The sequence below is a fragment of the Mus caroli genome, unplaced genomic scaffold (genome assembly GCF_978045245.1).
Source record: "Mus caroli unplaced genomic scaffold, Mus_caroli_1 scaffold_13, whole genome shotgun sequence".
Lineage (NCBI taxonomy): Eukaryota > Metazoa > Chordata > Mammalia > Rodentia > Muridae > Mus > Mus caroli.
This window is the reverse complement of record NW_028227268.1, coordinates 94453259-94474929: the sequence shown is the minus strand read 5'-3', so window position 1 is coordinate 94474929 and position 21671 is coordinate 94453259. Positions and strand designations below refer to the sequence as shown.

The following is a 21671-nucleotide window of genomic DNA, read 5'->3' as shown; positions in this document are numbered from 1 at the left end:
TAGGCCTCTATCGGATGCGATGTTAGTGAAGATGTTTTCCCAATCTGTAGGTTGCCGATTTGTCTTATTGACTATGTCCTTTGCCTTACAGAAGCTTTCCAGTTTCATGAGGTCCCATTTATCAATTGTTGATCTTAGAGCATGAGACATAGGAGTTCTGTTTAGGAAAGTTCCCCCTGCGCCAATGAGTTCAAGGCTCTTTCCCACATTCTCTTCTATTAGATTCAGTGTATCTGGTTTTATGTTGAGGTCCTTGATCCACTTGGACTTGAGCTTTTTAACAAGGTGACAAATATGGATCTATTTCATTCTTCAACATACATACAGCCAGTTAGACCAGCACTATTTATTAAAGATGCTTTCTTTCTTCCATTGTATATTTTTGGCATCTTTGTCAAAGATCAAGTGACTGTAAGTGTGTGGTTTTATTTCTGGGTCTACAATTCTATTCCATTGATCAATGTGTTTGTCTCTGTACCAATACAATGCAGTTATTATCACTATTGCTCTGTAGTAAAGATTGAGGTCAGGGATGGTGATACCCCCAGCTGTTCTTTTATTGGTAAGAATTGTTTTCACTATTCTGGGTTTTTGCCTTTCCAGATGAATTTGAGAATTGTTCTTTCCATGTCTTTGAAGATTTTGGGATTTTGATAGTGATTGCATTGAATCTATATATTGCCTTTGGTAGGATGGCCATTTTTACTATGTTTATTCTGCCAATCCATGAGCATGGGAGATCTCTCCATTTTCTGAGATCTTCTTCAGTTTTTTTCTTTAGAGACTTGAAGTTACTGTCATACAGGTATTTCACTTGTTTGGTTATAGTTACCCCAAGATATTTTATATTATTTGTAGCTATTGTGAAGGAAATTGTTTCCCTAATTTCTTTCTCAGTCTCTTTATCCTTTACATAAAGGAAGGCTACTGGTTTATTTGAGTTAATTTTATATCTGGTCACTTTGCTGAAGTTTTTTTTATCAGCTGGAGAAGTTCAAAAAGTGGTAAACTTTTTGGGGTTGCTTATATATATACTATCATATCATCTGCAAATAGTGATACCTTTATTTCTTCCTTACCAATTTGTATCTCCTTGATCTCTTTTTGCTATTTTATTGTTCTAGCTAACACTTCAAGTACTATATTCAATAGATATGGGGAGAGTGGGCATCCTTGTCTTGTCCCCAATTTCAGTGGGATTGCTTAAAGTATGTCTCCATTTAATTAGATATCGGATGTTGGTTGGCAGTAAATTGCTTTTATTATGTTTAGGTATGGGCCTTGAATTCCTGATCTCACCAATACTTTTAAAATTAAGGGGTGTTATATTTTGTCAAATGCTTTTTCTGAATCTAAGAAGATGATCATGTGATTTTTTTCTCTGAGTTTGTTTATATAGTGGATTACGTTAATGGATTTTCATATATTAAACCAACCTTGCATCCCTGGAATGAAGCCTACTTGATCATGGTGAATGGTGGTTATGATGTGTTCTTGAATTCTGTTTGAAAGAATTTTATTGAGTATTTTTGCATGGATATTCATAGTGAGATTTGTCTGAAGTTCTCATTTTTTAGTTAGGTCCTTGTGTAGTTTAGATATCAGAGTAATTGTGGTTTCATAGATCCAGTTAGGTAGTGTTGCTTCTCTTTCCATTTTATGGAATACTTTGAGGAAAATTGGTATCAGGTCTTTTTTGAAGGTCTGGTAGAATTCTGCATTAAATCCACCTGGCCTTGGGCTTTTTTGGGGGGGGTAGTTTTTTAATGACTTCTTCTATTTCCTTGTGCGATATGGGCCTGTTAAGATAGTTTACCTGCTCTTGATTTAACTTTGGCATGTGGCATCTGTCTAGAAAACCACCCATTTCATTTACATATTCCAGTTTTGTTGAGTATATGCTTTTATAGTAGGATCTAATGATTTTTTTTGAATGTCCTCCATTTCTGTTGTTATGTCTCCCTTTTCATTTCTGATTTTATTAATTTGAATACTGCCTCTGGACCAGTTAGTTTGGCTAGGGGTTTATCTATCTTGTTGATTCTCTTGAAGAACCAGCTTTTGGTTTTGCTGATTCTTTCTATTGTTTTCTTTGTTTCTATTTGGTTGATTTCAGCCCTGATTTTGACTATTTCCTGACTTTTTCTCCTCTTGGGTGAGATTGTTTCTTTTTGTTCTAGAGTTCTCAGGTGAGCTGTTAAGTTGTTAGTGTAAGATCTCTCCAGTTTCTTTACCAAGGCACTTAGTGCTATGAACTTTCCTCTTAGCACTACTTTTATTGTGTCCCATAAGTTTGGGTATGATGTGTCAACACTTTCATTAAATTCCAGGAAGTCTTTAATTTCTTTCTTTATTTCTTCCCTGACCAAGTTATCATTGAGTAAAGAGTTGTTCAGTTTCCATGTGCATGTGGGCTTTCTGTAGTTTTTGCTGTTATTGAAGTCTTAGGCCATGGTTATCTAATAGGATGCATGGTATTATTTCAATTTTCCTGTATCTGTTGAGGGTTGTTTTATGACCAATTATATAGTCAATTTTGGAGAAGGCACCATGAGGTGCAGAGAAGAAGGTGTATTTTTTGGCCTTAGGGTGAAATGTTCTGTAGATATCTGTTAATCCATTTGGTTCATAACCTCTCTTAGTTTCACTGTGTCTCTGTGTAGTTTCTGTTTCAATGGCCTGCCCATTGGTGAGAGTGGGGTGGTGAAATCTCCCACTATTATTGTGTGGGGTTCAATCTGTGTTTTGAGCTTTAGTAATGTTTCTTTTATGAATTTGGGTGTTCTTGCTTTTGGAACATAGATGTTCTGAATTGAGACTTTCTCTTGGTGGATTTTCCCCTTGATGAATTTGAAATGTCCTTCTTCATCATGTTTGATAACTTTTGGTTGAAAGTCTATTTTATTGGAAATTAGGATGGCAACTCCTGCTTATTTCCTGGGACCATTTGCTTGGAAGACCTTTTTCCATCCTGTTACTCTGAGATAGTGTCTGTCTGTTATTGAGGTGTGTTTCTTGTATGAAGCAAAATGCTGGATCTTGTTTACATATCCAGTCTATTAGCTTATGTCTTTTTATAGGTGAGTTGAGTCCATTAATATTGAAAGATATTAAGATAGATGACTGTTGATATATTTGTTTTGTAGGTGGCCTTATATGCTTGTGGCCCTCTGGTTTTTACTTTGTTGTGAGATGTTTAATATCTTGTCCTTTCTTTGGTGAAGGTATCTTCCTTTTCTTGGAGTTTGCCTTCCAGGATCCTCTATAGGGCTGGGTTGGTAGGTAAATACTGTTTGAATTTGTTTTTGTCCTGGGAATGTTTTGTTTTCTCCATCTATGTTGATTGAGAGTTTGGCTGGGTATAGTAGCCTGGGCTGATATTTGTGTTCTCTTAGGGTCTGCCTAACCTTTGACCAGGTTCTTCTGGCTTTCATAGTCTCTGTTGAGAAGTCTCGTGTAATTCTGATAGGTCTACCTTTGTATGTTACTTGGCCCTTTTCCCTTGCAACTTTTAATAGTCTTTCTTTCTTCTGTGCATTTAGTGTTTTAATAATTATGTGATGAGGAGATTTTCTTTTCTTGTCCCATTTATTTGGTGTTCTATAGGCTTCTTGTACCTTTAGGGCCATCTCTTTCTTTAGGTTGGGGGAGTTTTCTTCTATGGTTTTGTTGAAGACATTTTCAGGTACTTTGAGTTGGGAATATTTGTTCTCCTCTATTCTGATTATTCTTAGATTTGGTCTTTTCATTGTGCCCTGAATTTCCTGGATGTTTTGGGTTAGGAGTTTTTTGTTTTTTTGATTTTTTATGTTTTGAATTTTCTTTGACAGTTGTGTCAATCTCTTCTAGGTATATTTGTAATTCCTGACCTCTTTCCTAAGTTTTCCATTTCCAGGTTTGCCTCTATTTGTGTTTTCTTTATTGTTTCTACTTCCATTTTTAGGTTTTGGATCTCTTTATTCAATTACTTCACCCATTTACCTATGTTTTCATGTATTTCTTTCAGTAAGTTATTGATATCCTCCTTAAGGGACTCTATTATATTCATGAAATAGAATTTTAGGACATATTCCTCATTTTCAGGGGTGTTGGTGTATTCAGGGCTTGCTGTGGTGAAAGAACTGGGTTCTGATGATGCCCACTTATTTTGGCTTCTGTTGCTTATAATCTTGTACTTGCCTTTCACCATCTGGATATCCCTGGTGTTTGTTGGTCTGGATAACTATATGGAGTCTGCCTCTTTTGTCCCTGGGTTGCTTCAGGTTTCCTGGTAAGCCTGCGGCCCTTGCTATATCAGACCACCTGTGGGGCCTTCCGACTGGGGGCTCTTCACAGGGGCAGAGAAGCTGCTGATCTGTTGCTCTGGCTGCAGTAGAACTCCTGGGAGGTCTTCAGACAGTTGGGTCTTCAGTGGAGCAGTCAAGCTGTTGTCCAACTGCCCTGAATGTAGCAGGTCCTCTAGGATGGATCAGGAAATGGTGTCTTCATGGGAGCAGACCAACTAGAAGTCTGCCCCAATAGAAAGGACAGGGCAGAAAGGGTAGAAGGGACTGAAGGGGAATGGTATTCGAGAGGACATGGGTTTTGGTGGGTGATGGGTTGCGAGTCCACCAGGCTCCCAGCAGCAGCTCCAGGACTTGGGTTGGGGGATGGTTCTTACCAACTGTTCTGATTGCAGTGGGTACTCTAGAATGGATCGGGGTGTGGAGTCTTCAAGGGTCCAGACCATGTAGGAGTCTGCCCCAACAGAAACAACCTGGCAGAATGGGTGGAGAAGACAGAAGAGCCATAATTAAGCTTTAACTACATTATAAGCATCTTTTATAAATTTTCCATATAAAGTCTTTTTTGTCTAATGGCATTTCCCCATTTTTTTTAAACTTTCATTACCAACTACACATTTTATATACACAGCCTTTATATCTCTTTTTAAATCTAGCAGCTTTTTAGGTCTAATTTTTAATAAAATCTCAAAAGCAATTATCTCTTAAATGAAAACAAATTTGAAAAAGAAAACATGCATGTTGTAATCTGAATACCTAACTGTCATAAGTAGAGATAACATGGTGATCACTATAAGCACACGGTGAAGGAGAAATTACATTTATTATGTAACCAAGCACAGGCAGGGGTCATTCATAAATGCCCCTGTATGTCTTTGAGGAAAAAAACTTCCAATTCTTAAAATGTTTGTAAACATATATACACATAATCACTGGTGCACATGCACATACCTTAAAATCAAGTATGCAGCACTTAGTTACAACAACTATGGGTCCTATTTAATTTTTCCTTGGAATATAGAATATCAGAAAAAAATAATTTATATACATGTCACACTTATGAAGATAAGCAAAAACCATCTGTAGCATATAAATAAAATGCCAACACACTGAAGTTACATGGTTGCATTTAACCACAGAGAAGGGAAGAACATAGAGTGAAGTTCTGTGACTTAGCGGACTGCCTGTGGCTGTGACCTACAGGAGAACAAAGGGGTGTGGGCAGGATCCAGCCATGTGTCTAAGGTTTATAGTTCCTGGAGACTGGAAGGAAAAGAAAAGTGGTGAAGAGAATCTAGAGAGTACGGACAAAGTTTAGGAGCCTACTGATTGAACAGTGATTGTCAAGTTGCCAGAGAACCAGCAGCAGCTGGTTCTGCCCAATTTCAGAGCAACTCTAGAGGGAAATCCTACTGGTCTCCCCACATGGAGAGGAGAGGCCTTGAAGTGAGTGTTCATATGGGAAGCAGAGGCATGTAGGAAAAGATGTACTGAGCAGCTCTCAGAGTAGAGGACATGGCAGCAGAGACCTGCCTGGAGTATCAGAATGGAGGAGGGGACAAAGGAAGAGAATCTGGTGGCACCATTATAGGAAAGACAGGCACTGTTCTGACATGATCAGAGCAGGGAGTCTGGCTAGAGAGGAGGCATATCTGTTATCTCTCACAGAAAAAAGTTGCCATTCCCACACAGCCAGTAAAAGAGGTTTTTGAGAGTGGACTTTTAGCAGAATGATTTGGAAAGAAGTGTGGATTGTCAGAGAGAAAGGAAGTTCCTAACCTTTACACTGCTGTAAAATTTTGAAATAAATATTTCTCCATTAAGAGGTGTTCAGAAAATTTATCATGTTCAAGGGACACCAGCTTCCTAGTAACCCTTCAACTTCCTTCTGGAGGAACAATAGATGTCTTAAGGAGTAAAAGCAAAGCAGAAAATAAGTATCTATAAACTCAGATAGTTTAGGATCACAGAGTCTAATCTAAACTCAGGGAACATCTGACCCAGAACCAGAGTTTTAGAACAAAGTCAACAGACAGAACCCCTGGAGAACCCAAACCCCTCTCCAGTGGAGAATAGAGAGGGTTGGGATGGAGAAATTGTGGCAACCATAGAGAAATTCTCAAATGACAATCTGTTTCAGTGATACCCCCTTATGAGTCACAGCACTGCTATAAATGTTCTAATGTTTGGGGTTCAAAGAGAGATACTGAAATAATTAGTAGGAGAGACATTATCAGGCAGACATAGCATGGCCAAGGTTCTAAGATTTCAGGCCCCAGTGCATAGGCAGCATTTGGGGGCTCTCAGGAGAGTTCATAACCACATGGTAGAATGATGATGGTCCCTTTAGATATGTTTCAGATAAAGGATAAAGCTTCCAGTCCAAGAAGTTGATGAGTAGTGCACAGTATAGTAAAGGTGTCCCTGTGTCTCTCATTCCTATAAGGCAATGTGAGAGGAAGGAGCATTGCATTATGTTTTGGGGAAAAAAATGTGAGACCTAGAGGAAATGGTGAATATTTAATTTGTATCTATCATGTGGGTATATCCTAGTAACCCCTGACATGTTGGATTCCATTAGCCTGAGGATGCAGAGAGGAACAGCTACAATCAGGAATGACCTGAGTAAGCAGCAGTGCGCTGGGTCCCAATACTCTGATGTTCAGGAAGATTTGGAGCAATGTAAGAACTCAAGATGGGAGAAAATAGGGAACCCAGCTGTTCTTTTTTCAGTATTTGTTTTATGTAAAATTTATAATAGTAAATGGGGGAAATAAAAAAGATCAATCAGAAACAATGGGGAGAACAGTTTCTAAAAAGAACTCCAAAATGATGGTGATGGACACACCAAAGATTCAGAGCCGTGGAAAGAAGATAAGGGAGCCCTGAGCTTTTAAGACAAACTTGTCTCAAAGGGAGAGTGTGGAACTGACAACCCCTCTCATTTCCCTAGCAGCAACCAGCAGAATAAATCTCTTATGATAGATTAGCCTCTTAGGGAAGCTGCTCATTGTCTCCTGGTTCCATGTTTGATGTTTTCTTTTTAGCAATGCACCGATGGATATGAATGGGACCCCATAAGACAGCAGTGTAAAGGTAAGTTTACTACTAAGACTTCTTATCCAAGAGCAGCCCTCTGTGTCCATCTCACATGGTCCTCTTCCTATCCCATGTGTCCTATACCACACTTCACCCTCTGAGAAGACTACTGACTTATTTTATTACTGACCACAGATATTGATGAATGTGACATTGTCCCAGATGCTTGCAAAGGTGGAATGAAATGTGTCAACCACTATGGAGGATATCTCTGCCTTCCTAAAACAGCCCAAATTATTGTCAATAATGAGCATCCTCAGCAAGAAACACCAGCTGCAGAAGCTTCGTCAGGTGCCACCACTGGGACTGTAGCTGCTAGGAGCATGGCAACCAGTGGTGTGGTGCCTGGGGGTGGCTTCATAGCCAGTGCTACTGCAGTTGCTGGCCCTGAAGTTCAAACTGGCCGAAATAACTTTGTCATCCGAAGAAACCCAGCTGACCCTCAGCGCATCCCTTCCAACCCTTCTCACCGGATCCAGTGTGCAGCAGGCTATGAACAGAGTGAGCATAATGTGTGCCAAGGTGAGCATGGCTTGTATTGATCATCCTGGTGAGGGTGCAACAGTTAGCATTTATCAAGGGCTTCCCATACAAAGCATGATACTAAGTATTTTGTCTGTAGAAACATATTTCACCATTGCAATAATTCTAAAAAGTGCATACTTTGGATGTCATTATTATTTTACAAATGAGGAAGCTATGCATCAGACAATTCATCAGTGGTTCCCAACATTAGCTGCTCTATTCATAATCACTCAGGGGTTCAAAAGTTCTCAAGGTCCAAGCCACACCATAGCACAATTAAATAACACTCCTGTGGATGAATTCCAGACATCAATGTTTCTTAAAGCTCCCAGTGTGGTTCCAGTATCCAGCCAAGTTTGAAAACCAAAGAACATACAGGTGTTAAGGACAGAGCTGGCTTTTACACCGGAGCAGGGATTGCTAGAGGCATAGCTGTCAGTCGAGGGGTTGGGTGGTTTGTTTGGAACTTGAACTCATGCTTTTGGCCTACTCTATAAATGTCTCCTCTTGGTTTCTCAAACTTCTCTGTTGTTGGAGTTGCCACTAACTTAATCTCATTACTTCAGAATAAAGGAAAACAGGTCTGACTTCTCTTCACTTTGAAGAGCAGCTCTGTGTTCACATGGCTGTTTCTTTTAAACGTCTCATTTCAGCACATTTTAATTCTCTCACTTGCACCACGGATGATCTGCCTGCTCTTTTGTTTATTTTCACAGAGTACACATAACTGTGTATTCTAGAAACAGCTGCAGACTTATGTGAGCAGAGTGATAAGAATCTTGGCCTTTGAAGATGTGAGATATTAGTTAACTAGGCTGTGCTAAGAGATTGTTTGCTTTTTTTATTTTTATTTTTATTTTTTAATTTTTTTTCTTGACAAATCCTCTAAGAACTGCTGGTGTGGTGATTCTTTTGAGAAATGGTTTAGGAGATCCCATACGTTTTTCACATTGCTAGGAACCAAGTCAGTAGACCCCATAGAAAGGGAATCACCATACACACTGAGCAATGGGCAGGGCCTAGGAGCTCTGCTTTTCTGCCTGGTCATGAATGAGGTTCAAGGGTTAGTGCCACCAAGCATTAGTTGGGCATTGCTCTGTTCTCCAGTACTTTTATCTATCATCAGTATAGAGATGGGAGCTTTTAAATGGCGTCTAAGTGGAGTGAGAAAACCAGCCATGCTCTGTTTTTTATTTAATATTCTGTGGGCAAATTTTAAGTCACCCCACATAAAGAGATAACACATGCTGTGATGGTATCACCTTTCAGGGGATCATCGGAGCAGCATCTGTTTTGCGTTACTGTCATGAGTCAGGATTCCAGTATTGATGATGAATGCACTATCATCTGCTTGATATTCTTTTCCTTTGACAAGGAAATAAACTGATGAGGTTATATGAGAATTATATGTATTTGGATGAATACTGGTGAAAAATACCTTCAGTTTATTTCACATAATTTAGTGAGATTATTTACCATCATTTAGTTGAGCTATTTAAATAGTTTGCTTAAGGTTTGATTGTCTTTTTTTCTGAAATAAATATATTTTATGAAGTTATTTAGATTTTTACATTTTCAATTATTATTGAATACTTTAATAATACCTGAAGAAAAAGAAACAGATAAAGAATGGATTACTTACTTAGTTCATGACCCCTCATTGGCATCTCTGGCTGAATTCAGGAACAGTGCCTAAAACTGAATGAAGAAGTTCTGGAATAAAATATATTTAAGACACATATTGGGTGTATTAGAAATATACTGTGAATACTGACAATGAAATCCTATTAAATTTTCCTTTAAAAGACTCATTGCCTGTAGTTCCGTGTCTAGGGATGGGGCCCCATGAAACCCCCATCCTTCAATATTAACATGCCCACTGATATTACCATGTTCCAGACTTGTTTATGTGGCCATTTATTTTTTTGAGAGACTGTGTCACAACAGATATCCTGGTGTTCTGGTCTTAACAATCTTTTTACTATATGTACTGCAGAAACTGTAGGAGATGATTAGATAGATGTGTCCACCAGGGATGGTCTCACCACAATCTGTTGATCTCTGCAGTGTGTCCAGTTGTGGTTTTCTGTGATGGTCTCTATTTGCTATAAAGAAAGAGTTCTTTGGTGGGGGGAGATAGCTACACTTACCTGTGGATGTAAGGGTTATTTTGAATGTAGGAAGGAATTGTGCTGGTCTAACAAAGTAGTGGTACTTAATTCTTTTCTAATACCCATGATATTATACCACTAGCCCTGGAAAGCTGGCTAGGTTTATAGTTTTGACACGATTTTCCTCCTGTTGAGTGGGCCTTAAGTCCAATTAAACAGGTTACTACCAACATTCAAGTGCCACATATTGTGCCTTATAGCTTATAGCCTTTCTCGGCTGATCATTGTCATGGCTCATAGGTGGTACATCTGGATAGGACTGTTGAGTTTCTTTTCTTCAAAACTTGCACAGTATTTTCTGGTACTATGGAAGCTAGACCACAGGAAAGAGACTTTCAAGTCAGCTCAAGGTCCAATTATATGGGTTGTGTTTTCTAATTAATTGTGTGGTGTCTTCAACAATAGGGACCACGCTCAACCTCTGAAAGGCAACCCATGACTACATTAGTAATCTATATGTTTTGGGAGTCACTTGGATTACATTAAAAAGGAGGATTTTCATGTCCTGTACTGAAATTTTTGTTAGCTTGTGATTCTTATCAGTAGCACTACAGCCTGAGTGCTTTATCTTCCTTTAAGACACACGCTCACACACACACACACAGAGAGAGAGAGAGAGAGAGAGAGAGAGAGAGAGAGAGAGAGGAAGAGGGGGGGGAAGAGAGAGAGAAAGAGAGAGAGGGAGAGAGTACACACATACAACACAAACACATACACACAGAGAGATAAGCACATATATGTATTCCATATCATTTTATGTAAACATAAAATAATAAGCTTCCTTGTTGCTTTTTCAAACAACCTTGGTATTATTTGTCCTTTGTCCCTTCTTCTTCTACTCTGATGTCCATCCTCTCCAGGTGGAGTTCCACCTACATCTTTCCATTTTCCATTTCATATCACCTGTATCCTACTATCCCCTATCAAGTCCCAGCACCCACCCCACACCAGACCACACACCCCACACTCCCATCACCTATGGTCTCTGTGGCTACTCCAGGTTCTGTATTGACATCTGAGAATTTGGAGCTTGGAATCACAAAGGGGTAAGGACATGCTACAGTATCTTTATGGGAATAGGTTACCTTATTCAATATAAGTAAGTAATGTGAGAAATACTAAGATAATTTTTTCTAGTCCACCTACTTAACCTGAAAATTTTGTGATTTCATTTTTCTTTTTTTTTTATTTTCCTTTTTTTTTTAATTAGGTATTTTCTTCATTTACATTTCCAATACTATCCCAAAAGTCCCCCATGTCCTCCACCCCACTCTCCTCCCGCCTCCAATCCCACATCTTAGCCCTGGCGTTCCCCTGTACTTAGGCTTATAAAATTTGCAAGACCAATGGACCTCTCTTTCCACTGATGGCTGCCTAGGAGATGAAAGGCGTTTGGAGGCTGATTATGGGATGGATCCCCTGGTATGGCAGTCTTCTGATACATATGCAGCTAGAGACACGAGCTCCAGAGGGTACTGGTTAGTTCATATTGTTGTTCCACATATAGGGTTGCAGATACCTTTAGCTCCTTGGTACTTTCTCTACCTCCTCCGTTGGGGGCCCTGGGTTCCATCCAATAGCTGACTGTGGGCATCCACTTATGTGTTTGCTAGGCCCAAGAATAGCCTCACAAGAGACAGGTATAACACGATCCTTTCAGAAAAATCTTGCTAGTGTATGCAATGGTGTCAGCGTTTGGAGGCTGATTATGGGATGGATGCCCTGGTATGGCAGTCTCTAGATGGTCCATCCTTTCATCTCCACTCCAAACTTTGTCTCTGTAACTACTTCCATGGGTGTTTTGTTCCCAATTCTAAGAAGGGGCAAAATGTCCACAATTTGGTCTTCCTTCTTCTTGAGTTTCATGTGTTTTACAAATTGTATCTTATATCTTGGGTATCCTAAGTTTCTGGGCTAATATCCACTTATCAGTGAGTACATATTGTGTGAGTACATATTGAGTGATTGGGTTACCACACTCAGGATGATGCTCCCCAGGTCCATCCATTTACCTAGGAATTTCATAAATTCATTCTTTTTAATAGCTGAGTAGTACTCCATTGTGTAAATGTACCACATTTTCTGTATCCATTCCTCCGTTGAGGGGCATCTGGGTTCTTATCAGCTTCTGGCTATTATAAATAAGGCTGCTATGAACATAGTGGAGCATGTGTCCTTCTAACCGGTTGGAACATCTTCTGGATATATGCCCAGGAGAGGTATTGTGGGATCCTCCAGTAGTACTATGTCCAATTTTCTGAGGAACCTCCAGACTGATTTCCAGAGTGGTTGTACAAGCTTGGAATCCCACCAACAATGGAGGAGTGTTCCTCTTTCTCCACATCCTCGCCAGCACCTGCTGTCACCTGAATTTTAGATCTTAGCCATTCTGACTGATGTGAGGTGGAATCTCAGGGTTGTTTTGATTTGCATTTCCCTGATGATTAAGGATGATGAACAGTTTTTCAGGTGCTTCTCTGCCATTTGGTATTCCTCAGGTGAGAAGTCTTGTTTAGCTCTGAGCCCCATTTTTAATGGGGTTATTTGATTTTCTGGAGTCCATCTTCTTGAGTTCTTTATATATATATTGGATATTAGTCCCCTATCTGATTTAGGATAGGTAAAGATCCTTTCCCAATCTGTTGGTGGCCTTTTTGTCTTATTGACCGTGTCATTTGCCTTACAGAAGCTTTGCCATTTTATGAGGTCCCATTTGGAGAATCTCAATCTAACAGCATAAGCCATTGTGGTTCTATTCAGGAATTTTTCCCTTGTTCCCATATCTTCAAGGCTTTTCCCAACTTTCTCTTCTATAAGTTTCACTATCTCTGGTTTTATGTGCAGTTCCTTGATCCACTTAGATTTGACCTTAGTACAAGGAGATAGGGATGGATCAATTTGCATTCTTCTACATGATAACCACCAGTTGTGCCAGAACCATTTCTTGAAAATGCTGTCATTTTTTCCACTGGATGGTTTTAGCTCCCTTGACAAAGATCAAGTGACCATAGGAGTGTGAGTTCATCTCTGGGTCTTCAATTCTATTCCATTGGTCTACTTGTCTGTCGCTATACCAGTACCATGAAGTTTTTATCACAATTGTGCTGTAGTACAGCTTTAGGTCAGGCATGGTGATTCCACCAGCGGTTCTTTTATCATTGAGAAGAGTTTTTGCTATCCTAGGTTTTCTGTTATTCCAGATGAATTTGCAGATTGCTCTTTCTAATTCGTTGAAGAATTGAGTTAGAACTTTGATGGGGATTGCACTGAATCTGTATATAGATTTTTGCAAGATAGCCATTTTTACTATATTGATCCTGCCAATCCATGAGCATGGGAGATCTTTCCATCTTCTGAGATCTTCTTTAATTTCTTTCTTCAGAGACTTGAAGTTCTTATACAGATCCTTCACTTCCTTATTTAGAATCATGCCAAGGTATTTTATATTATTTGTGACTATTGAGAAGGGTGTTGTTTCCCTAATTTCTTTCTCAGCCTGTTTATCCTTTGTGTAGAGAAAGGCCATTTACTTGTTGGAGTTAATTTTATATCCAGCTACTTCATTGAAGCTGTTTATCAGGTTTAGGACTTCTCTGGTGGAATTTTTAGAGGCACTTATATATACTATCATATCATCTGCAATAAGTGATATTTTGATTTCATCATTTCCAATTTGTATCCCCTTGATCTCCTTTTGTTTCCGAATTGCTCTGGCTAGGACTTCAAGTACAATGTTGAATAGGTAGGGAGAAATTGGCCAGCCTTATCCAGTCCCTGATTTTTAGTGGGATGGCTTCCAGCTTCTCACCATTTACTTTGATGTTGGCTACTGGTTTGCTGTAGATTGCTTTTATCAGGTTTAGGTATGGGCCTTGAATTCCTGATCTTTCCAAGACTTTTATCATGAATGGGTGTTGGATTTTGTCAAATGCTTTCTCCGCATCTAACGAGATGATCATGTGGTTTTTGTATTTGAGTTTGTTTCTATAATGGATTATGTTGATGGATTTCTGTATATTAAACCATCCCTGCATCCCAGGAATGAAGCCTACTTGGTCAGGATGGATGATTGTTTTGTTGTGTTCTTGTATTTGGTTAGGGAAATTTTTATTGGATATTTTTGCATTGGTATTCATAAGGGAAGTTGGTCTGAAGTTCTTTATCTTTGTTGGGTCTTTCTGTGGTTTAGTATCAGAGTAATTGTGGCTTCATAGAATGAATTGGATAAAATACCTTCTGCTTCTATTTTGTGGAATAGTTTGTTAAGAACTGGAATTAGATCTTCTTTGAAGGTCTGATAGGACTCTGCACTAAACCTATCTGGTCCTGGGCTTTTTTTTGGCTGGGAGACTATTAATGACTGCTTCTATTTCTTTAGGGGATATAGGACTGTTTAGATCATTAACCTGATCATAATTTAACTTTGTTACCTGATATCTGTCTAGAAATTTGTCCATTTCATCAAGGTTTTCAAGTTTTGTTGAGTATAGCCTTTTGTATTAGGATCTGATGGTGTTTTGGATTTCTCCAGGATCTCTTGTTATGTCTCCCTTTTCATTTCTGATTTTGTTAGTTAGGATGTTGTCCCTGTGCCCTTTAGTGAGTCTGGCTAAGGGTTTATCTATCTTGTTGATTTTCTCAAAGAACCAGCTCCTCATTAGGTTGATTCTTTGAATAGTTCTTCTTGTTTCCACTTAGTTGATTTCGTCCTCGAGTTTGATTATTTCCTGCTGTCTACTCCTCTTGGGTGAATTTGCTTCCTTTTGTTCTAGAGCTTTTAGGTGCGTTGTCAAGCTGCTAGTGCATGCTCTCTCTAGATTCTTTTTGGATGTACTCAGAGCTATGAGTTTTCCTCTTAGAAATGCTTTTATAGTGTCCTATATGTTTGGGTATGTTGTGGCTTCATTTTCACTAAACTCTAAAAAGTCTTTAATTTCTTTCTTTATTCCTTCCTTAATCAAGTTATCTTTGAGAAGAGTGTTGTTCAGTTTCCACGTGAATGTTGGCTTTCTATTATTAATGTTGTTATTGAAGATCAACCTTAGTCCATGGTGATCTGATAGGATGCATGGGATAATTTCAATATTTTTGTATCTTTTGAGGCCTGTATTGTGACCAATTATATGGTCAGTTTTGAAAAAGGTACCATGAGGTGCTGAGAAGAAGGTATATCCTTTTGTTTTAGGATAAAATGTTCTGTAGATATCAGTTAAATCCATTTGTTTCATAACTTCTTTTTATTTATTTATTTATTTATTTATTTATTTATTATTAGGTATTTTCCTTAATTACATTTCCAATGCTATCCAAAAAGTCCCCAATACACTCCCCCCACCCAGTCCCCCACCCACCTACCCCCGCCCCTTGGCCCTGGCATTCCCCTGTACTGGGGCATATAAAGTTGGCAAGTCCAATGGGCCTCTCTTTCCAGTGATGGCCGACTAGGCCATCTTTTGATACAAATGCAGCTAGAGTCTAGACCTCTGGGGTACTGGTTAGTTCATAATAATGTTCCACCTATGGGGTTGCAGTTCCCTTTAGCTTCTTGGGTACTTTCTCTAGCTCCTCCATTGGGGGCCCTGTGATTCATCCAATAGCTGACTGTGAGCATCCACTTCTGTGTTTGCTAGGCCCCGGCATTGTCTCACAAGAGACAGCTATATCTGGGTCCTTTCAGCAAAATCTTGCTAGTGTATGCAATGGTGTCAGCGTTTGGAAGCTGATTATGGGATGGATCCCTGGATATGGCAGGCTTTAGATGGTCCATCCTTTCATCACAGCTCCAAACTTTATCTCTGTAACTCTTGCCATGGGTGTTTTGTTCCCAATTCCAAGAAGGGGCACAGTGTCCACACTTTGGTCTTCGTTCTTCTTGAGTTTCATGCGTTTAACAAATTTTATCTTATATCTTGGGTATCCTAAGTTTTGGGGCTTATATCCACTTATCAGTGAGTACATATTGTGTGAGTTCCTTTGTGAATATGTTACCTCACTCAGGATGATGTCCTTCAGATCCATCCATTTGCCTAGGAATTTCATAAAATCATTCCTTTTAATAGCTGAGTAGTACTCCATTGTGTAAATGTACCACATTTTCTGTATCCATTCCTCTGTTGAGGGGCATCTGGGTTCTTTCCAGCTTCTGGCTATTATAAATAAGGCTGCTATGAACATAGTGGAGCATGTGTCCTTCTTACCGGTTGGAACATCTTCTGGATATATGCCCAGGAGAGGTATTGCTGGATCCTCTGTTAGTATTATGTCCAATTTTCTGAGGAACCGCCAAACTGATTTCCAGAGTGGTTGTACCAGCTTGCAATCCCACCAACAATGAAGGAGTGTTCCTCTTTCTCCACATCCTCGCCAGCATCTGCTGTCACCTGAATTTTTTATCTTAGCCATTCTGACTGGTGTGAGGTGGAATCTCAGGGTTGTTTTGAGTTGCATTTCCCTGATGATTAAGGATGTTGAACATTTTTTCAGGTGCTTCTCTGCCATTCGGTATTCCTCAGGTGAGAATTCTTTGTTCATTTCTGAGCCCCATTTTTTAACGGGGTTATTTGATTTTCTGGAGTCCACCTTCTTGAGTTCTTTATATATATGGGATATTAGTCCCCTATCTGATTTAGGATAGGTAAAGATCCTTTCCCAATCTGTTGGTGGTCTTTTTGTCTTATTAACGGTGTCTTTTGCCTTGCAGAAGCTTTGCAACTTTATGAGGTCCCATTTATCGATTCTCGATCTTACAGCACAAGCCATTGCTGTTCTATTCAGGAATTTTTCCCCTGTACCCATATCTTCGAGGCTTTTCCCTACTTTCTCCTCTATAAGTTTCAGAGTCTCTGGTTTTATGTGGAGTTCCTTAATCCACTTAGATTTGACCTTGTAACAAGGAGATAGGAATGGATCAATTTGCATTCTTCTACATGATAACCGCCAGTTGTGCCAGCACCATTTGTTGAAAATGCTGTCTTTTTTCCACTGGATGGTTTTTGCCCCCTTGTCAAAGATCAAGTGACCATAGGTATGTGGGTTGATCTCAGGGTCTTCAATTCTGTTCCATTGGTCTACTTGTCTGTCGTTATACCAGTACCATGCAGTTTTTATCACAATTGCTCTGTAGTACAGCTTTAGGTCAGGCATGGTGATTCCACCAGCGGTTCTTTTATCCTTGAGAACAGTTTTTGCTATCCTAGGTTTTTTGATGTTCCAGATGAATTTGCAGATTGCCCTTTCTAATTCGTTGAAGAATTGAGTTGGAATTTTGATGGGGATTGCATTGAATCTGTAGATTGCTTTTGGCAAGATAGCCATTTTTACAATGTTGATCCTGCCAATCCATGAGCATGGGAGGTTTTCCATCTTCTGAGATCTTCTTTAATTTCTTTCTTCACGGACTTGAAGTTCTTGTCATACAGATTTTTCACTTCCTTAGTTAGAGTCACGCCAAGGTATTTTATTTTGTTTGTAACTATTGAGAAGGGTGTTGTTTCCCTAATTTCCTTCTCTGCCTGTTTATCCTTTGTGTACAGAAAGGTCATTGACTTGCTTGAGTTAATTTTATATCCAGCTACTTCACTGAAGCTATTTATCAGACTTAGGAGTTCTCTGTTAGAATTTTTAGGGTCATTTATGTATACTAACATATCATCTGCAAAAAGCGATATTTTGACTTCTTCTTTTCCAATTTGTATCCCCTTGATCTCCTTTTGTTGTCTAATTGCTCTAGCTAGGACTTCAATTACAATGTTGAATATGTAGGGAGAGAATGGGCAGCCTTGTCTAGTCCCTGATTTTAGTGGGATTGCTTCCAGCTTCTCACCATTTACTTTGATGTTGGCTACTGGTTTGCTGTATATTGCTTTTATCATGGTTAGGTATGGGCCTTGAATTCCTGATCTTTCCAAGACTTTTATCATGAATGGGTGTTGGATTTTGTCAAATGCTTTTTCAGCATCTAAGGAGATGATCATGTGGTTTATGTCTTTGAGTTTGATTATATAATGGATTACATTGATGGATTTTCGTATATTGAACCATCCTTGCATCCCTGGGATGAAACCTACTTAGTCAGGATGCATGATTGTTTTGATGTGTTCTTGAATTCGGTTAGCGAGAACTTTATTGAGGATTTTTGCATCAATATTCATAAGGGAAATTGGTCTCAAGTTCTCTATCTTTGTTGGGTCTTTATGTGGTTTAGGTATCAGAGTAATTGTGGCTTCATAGAATGAGTTGGGTAGAGTACCTTCTGATTCTATTTTGTGGAATAGTTTGTGAAGAACTGGGATTAGATATTCTTTGAAGGTTTGATAGAACTCTGCACTAAACCCATCTGGTCCTGGGCTTTTCTTGGTTGGGAGACTATTAATGACTGCTTCTATTTCTTTAGGGGATATGGGAATGTTTAGATCGTTAACCTGATCTTAATTTAACTTTGGTACATTTTTATTTGTCTAGAAACTTGTCCATTTCATCCAGGTACTCCAGTTTTGTTGAGTATAGCCTTTTGTAGAAGGATCTGATGGTGTTTTGGATTTCTTCAGGGTCTGTTGTTATGTCTCCCTTTTCATTTCTGATTTTGTTAATTAGAATACTTTCCCTATACCCTCTAGTGAGTCTGGCTAAGGGTTTATCTATCTTGTTGATTTTCTCAAAGAACCAGCTCCTCGATTGGTTGATTCTTTGAATTGTTCTTCTTGTTTCCACTTGGTTAATTTCACCCCTGAGTTTGATTATTTCTTGCCATCTACTCCTCTTGGGTGAATTTGCTTCCTTTCGTTCTAGAGCTTTTAGGTGTGTTGTCAAGCTGCTAATGTGTGCTCTCTCTAGTTTCTTTTTGGAGGCACTCAGAGCTATGAGTTTTCCTCTTAGAAATGCTTTCATTACGTCCCATAAGTTTGGGTATGCTGTGTCTTCATTTTCATTAAACTCCAGAAAGTCCTTAATTTCTTTCTTTATTCCTTCCTTCACCAAGGTATCATTGAGAAGAGTGTTGTTTAGTTTCCACGTATGTGTTGGCTTTCTATTATTTATTTTGTTATTGAAGATCAGTCTTAGTCCATGGTGATCTGATAGGGTGCATGGGACAATTTCAATATTTTTGTATATGTTGAGGCTTTTTTTGTGACCAATTATGTGGTCAGTTTTGGAGAAGGTACCGTGAGGTGCTGAGAAGAAGGTATATCCTTTTGTTTTAGGATAAAATGTTCTGTAGATATCTGTCAGATCCATTTGTTTCATAACCTCTGTTAGTTTCACTGTGTCCCTGTTTAGTTTCTCTTTCCATGATCTGTCCATTGGTGAAAGTGGTGTGTTGAAGTCTCCCACTATTATTGTGTGAGGTGCAATGTGTGCTTTGAGCTTTACTAAAGTATCTTTAATGAATGAGGCTGCCCTTGTATTTGGAGCATAGATATTCAGAATTGATAGTTCCTCTTGGAGGATTTTACCTTTGATGAGAATGAAGTGCCCTTCCTTATCTTTTTTGATGACTTTGGGTTGGAAGTCAATCTTATCAGATATTATAATGACTACTCCAGCTTGTTTCTTCCTACCATTTGTTTGGAAAATTGTTTTCCAGCCTTTCATTCTGAGGTAGTGTCTATCTTTTTCTCTGAGATGAGTTTCCTGCAAGCAGCAAAATGTTGGGTCTTGTTTGTGTAGCCAGTTTGTTAGTCTATGTCTTTTTATTGGGGAGTTGAGTCCATTGATATTAAGAGATATTAGGGAGAAGTAATTGTTGATTCCTTTTATTTTTGATGTTAGAGTTGGTGTTCTGTTCTTGTGGCTGTCTTCTTTTAGGTTTGTTGAGGGATTATCTTCTTGCTTGTTCTAGGACGAGGTTTCTGTCCTTGTATTGGTTTTTTTCTGTTATTATCCTTTGAAGTGCTGGATTCGTGGAAAGATAATGTGTGAATTTGGTTTTGTCGTAGAATACTTTGGTTTCTCCATCTATGGTAATTGAAAGTTTGGCTGGGTATAGTAGCCTGGGCTGGAAATTGTGTTCTCTTAGTTTCTGTATAACATCTGTCCAGGCCCTTCTGGCTTTTATAGTCTCTGGTGAAAAATCCGATGTAATTCTGATAGGCCTGCCTTTATATGTTACTTGACCTTTTTCCCTTACTGCTTTTAGTATTCTATCTTTATTTAGTGCATTTGTTGTTCTGATTATTATGTGTCAGAAGGAATTTCTTTTCTGGTCCAGTCTATTTGGAGTTCTGTAGGCTTCTTGTATGTTCTTGGGCATCTCTTTCTTTAGGTTTGGGAAGTTTTCTTCTATAATTTTGTTGAAGATATTTGCTGGTCCTTTGAGTTGAAAATCTTCATTCTCATCTACTCCTATTATCCATAGGGTTGGTCTTCTCATTTTGTCCCTGATTTCCTGGATGTTTTGAGTTAGTATCTTTTTGGATTTTCTATTTTCTTTGATTGTCGTGCCGATGTTCTCTATGGAGTCTTCTGCACCTGAGATTCTCTCTTCCATCTCTTGTATTCTGTTGCTGATGCTCGTATCTATGGTTCCAGATTTCTTTCCTAGTGTTTCTATCTCCAGCGTTGCCTCAATTTGGGTTTTCTTCATTGTCTCTACTTCCCTTTTTAAGTCTTGGATGGTTTTATTCAATTCCATCACCTGTTTGGTCTGGTTTTCCTGCAATTCTTTAATGGATTTTTGTGCTTCCTCTTTAATGTCTTCTACCTGTTTTGCAGTGTTCTCCTGTTTTTGTTTGAGTGTGTTATTAAAGTCCTTCTTGATGTCCTCTACCATCATCATGAGATATGCTTTTAGATCCGGGTCTATCTTCTCCGGTGTGTTGGGGTGCCCTGGACTGGGCGAAGTGGGAGTGCTGGGTTCTGATGATGGTGAGTGGTCTTGGTTTCTGTTAGTAAGATTATTACGTTTTCCTTTCGCCATCTGGTAATCTCTGGGGTTAGTTGTTATCATTGTCACTGTTTAAATATTGGAGCAGACTCTGTGTTCCACTCACCAGAAGTCTCAAGATCCTGTGGCGGGTGTCGTGGATAGCTGGCGGGTGTCAGCCGACCCTGCACCCTAGCTACCCCTGCGCGGGTCAGACCGGAAGAGACTGTTTCATAACTTCTGTTAGTTTCACTGTGTCCCTGCTTAGTTTCTGTTTCCATGATCGGTCCATTGATGAAAGTGGTGTGTTGATGTCTCCCACTATTATTGTGTGAGGTATAATGTGTGCTTTGAGCTTTACTAAAGTTTCTTCAATGAATGTGGCTGCCCTTGCATTTGGAGCATAGATATTCAGAATTGAGAGTTCCTCTTGGAAGATTTTACCTTTGATGATTATGAAGTGTCTCTCCTTGTCTTTTTTGATAACTTTGGTTTGGAAGTCGTTTTTATTAGATATCAGAATGGCTACTCCAGCTTGTTTCTTCAGACCATTTGCTTGGAAAATTGTTTTTCAGCCTTTCATTCTGAGGTAGTGCCTGTCTTTTTCCCTGAGATGGGTTTCCTGTAAGCAGCAAAATGTTGGGTCCTGTTTGTGTAGCCAGTCTGTTAGTCTATGTTTTTTTATTGGGGAATTGAGTCAATTGATATTAAGAGATATTAAGGAAAAGTAAT

The 21671-nt window shown here is 39.1% G+C and overlaps 1 protein-coding gene across 2 annotated transcripts in view; it reads left to right on the top strand.

Moving 5' to 3' along the window:
• Efemp1 (EGF-like fibulin extracellular matrix protein 1) overlaps positions 1 to 21671 on the top strand; it is an 80954-nt gene that overhangs the window by 9495 nt on the left and 49788 nt on the right. For both annotated transcript variants that reach the window (XM_021176472.2, XM_085829059.1), the window contains exons 3-4: positions 7331 to 7379; positions 7518 to 7904. In XM_021176472.2, the coding sequence (XP_021032131.1) occupies positions 7331 to 7379; positions 7518 to 7904 (436 nt within the window). The remainder of the gene's footprint in view (positions 1 to 7330; positions 7380 to 7517; positions 7905 to 21671) is intronic.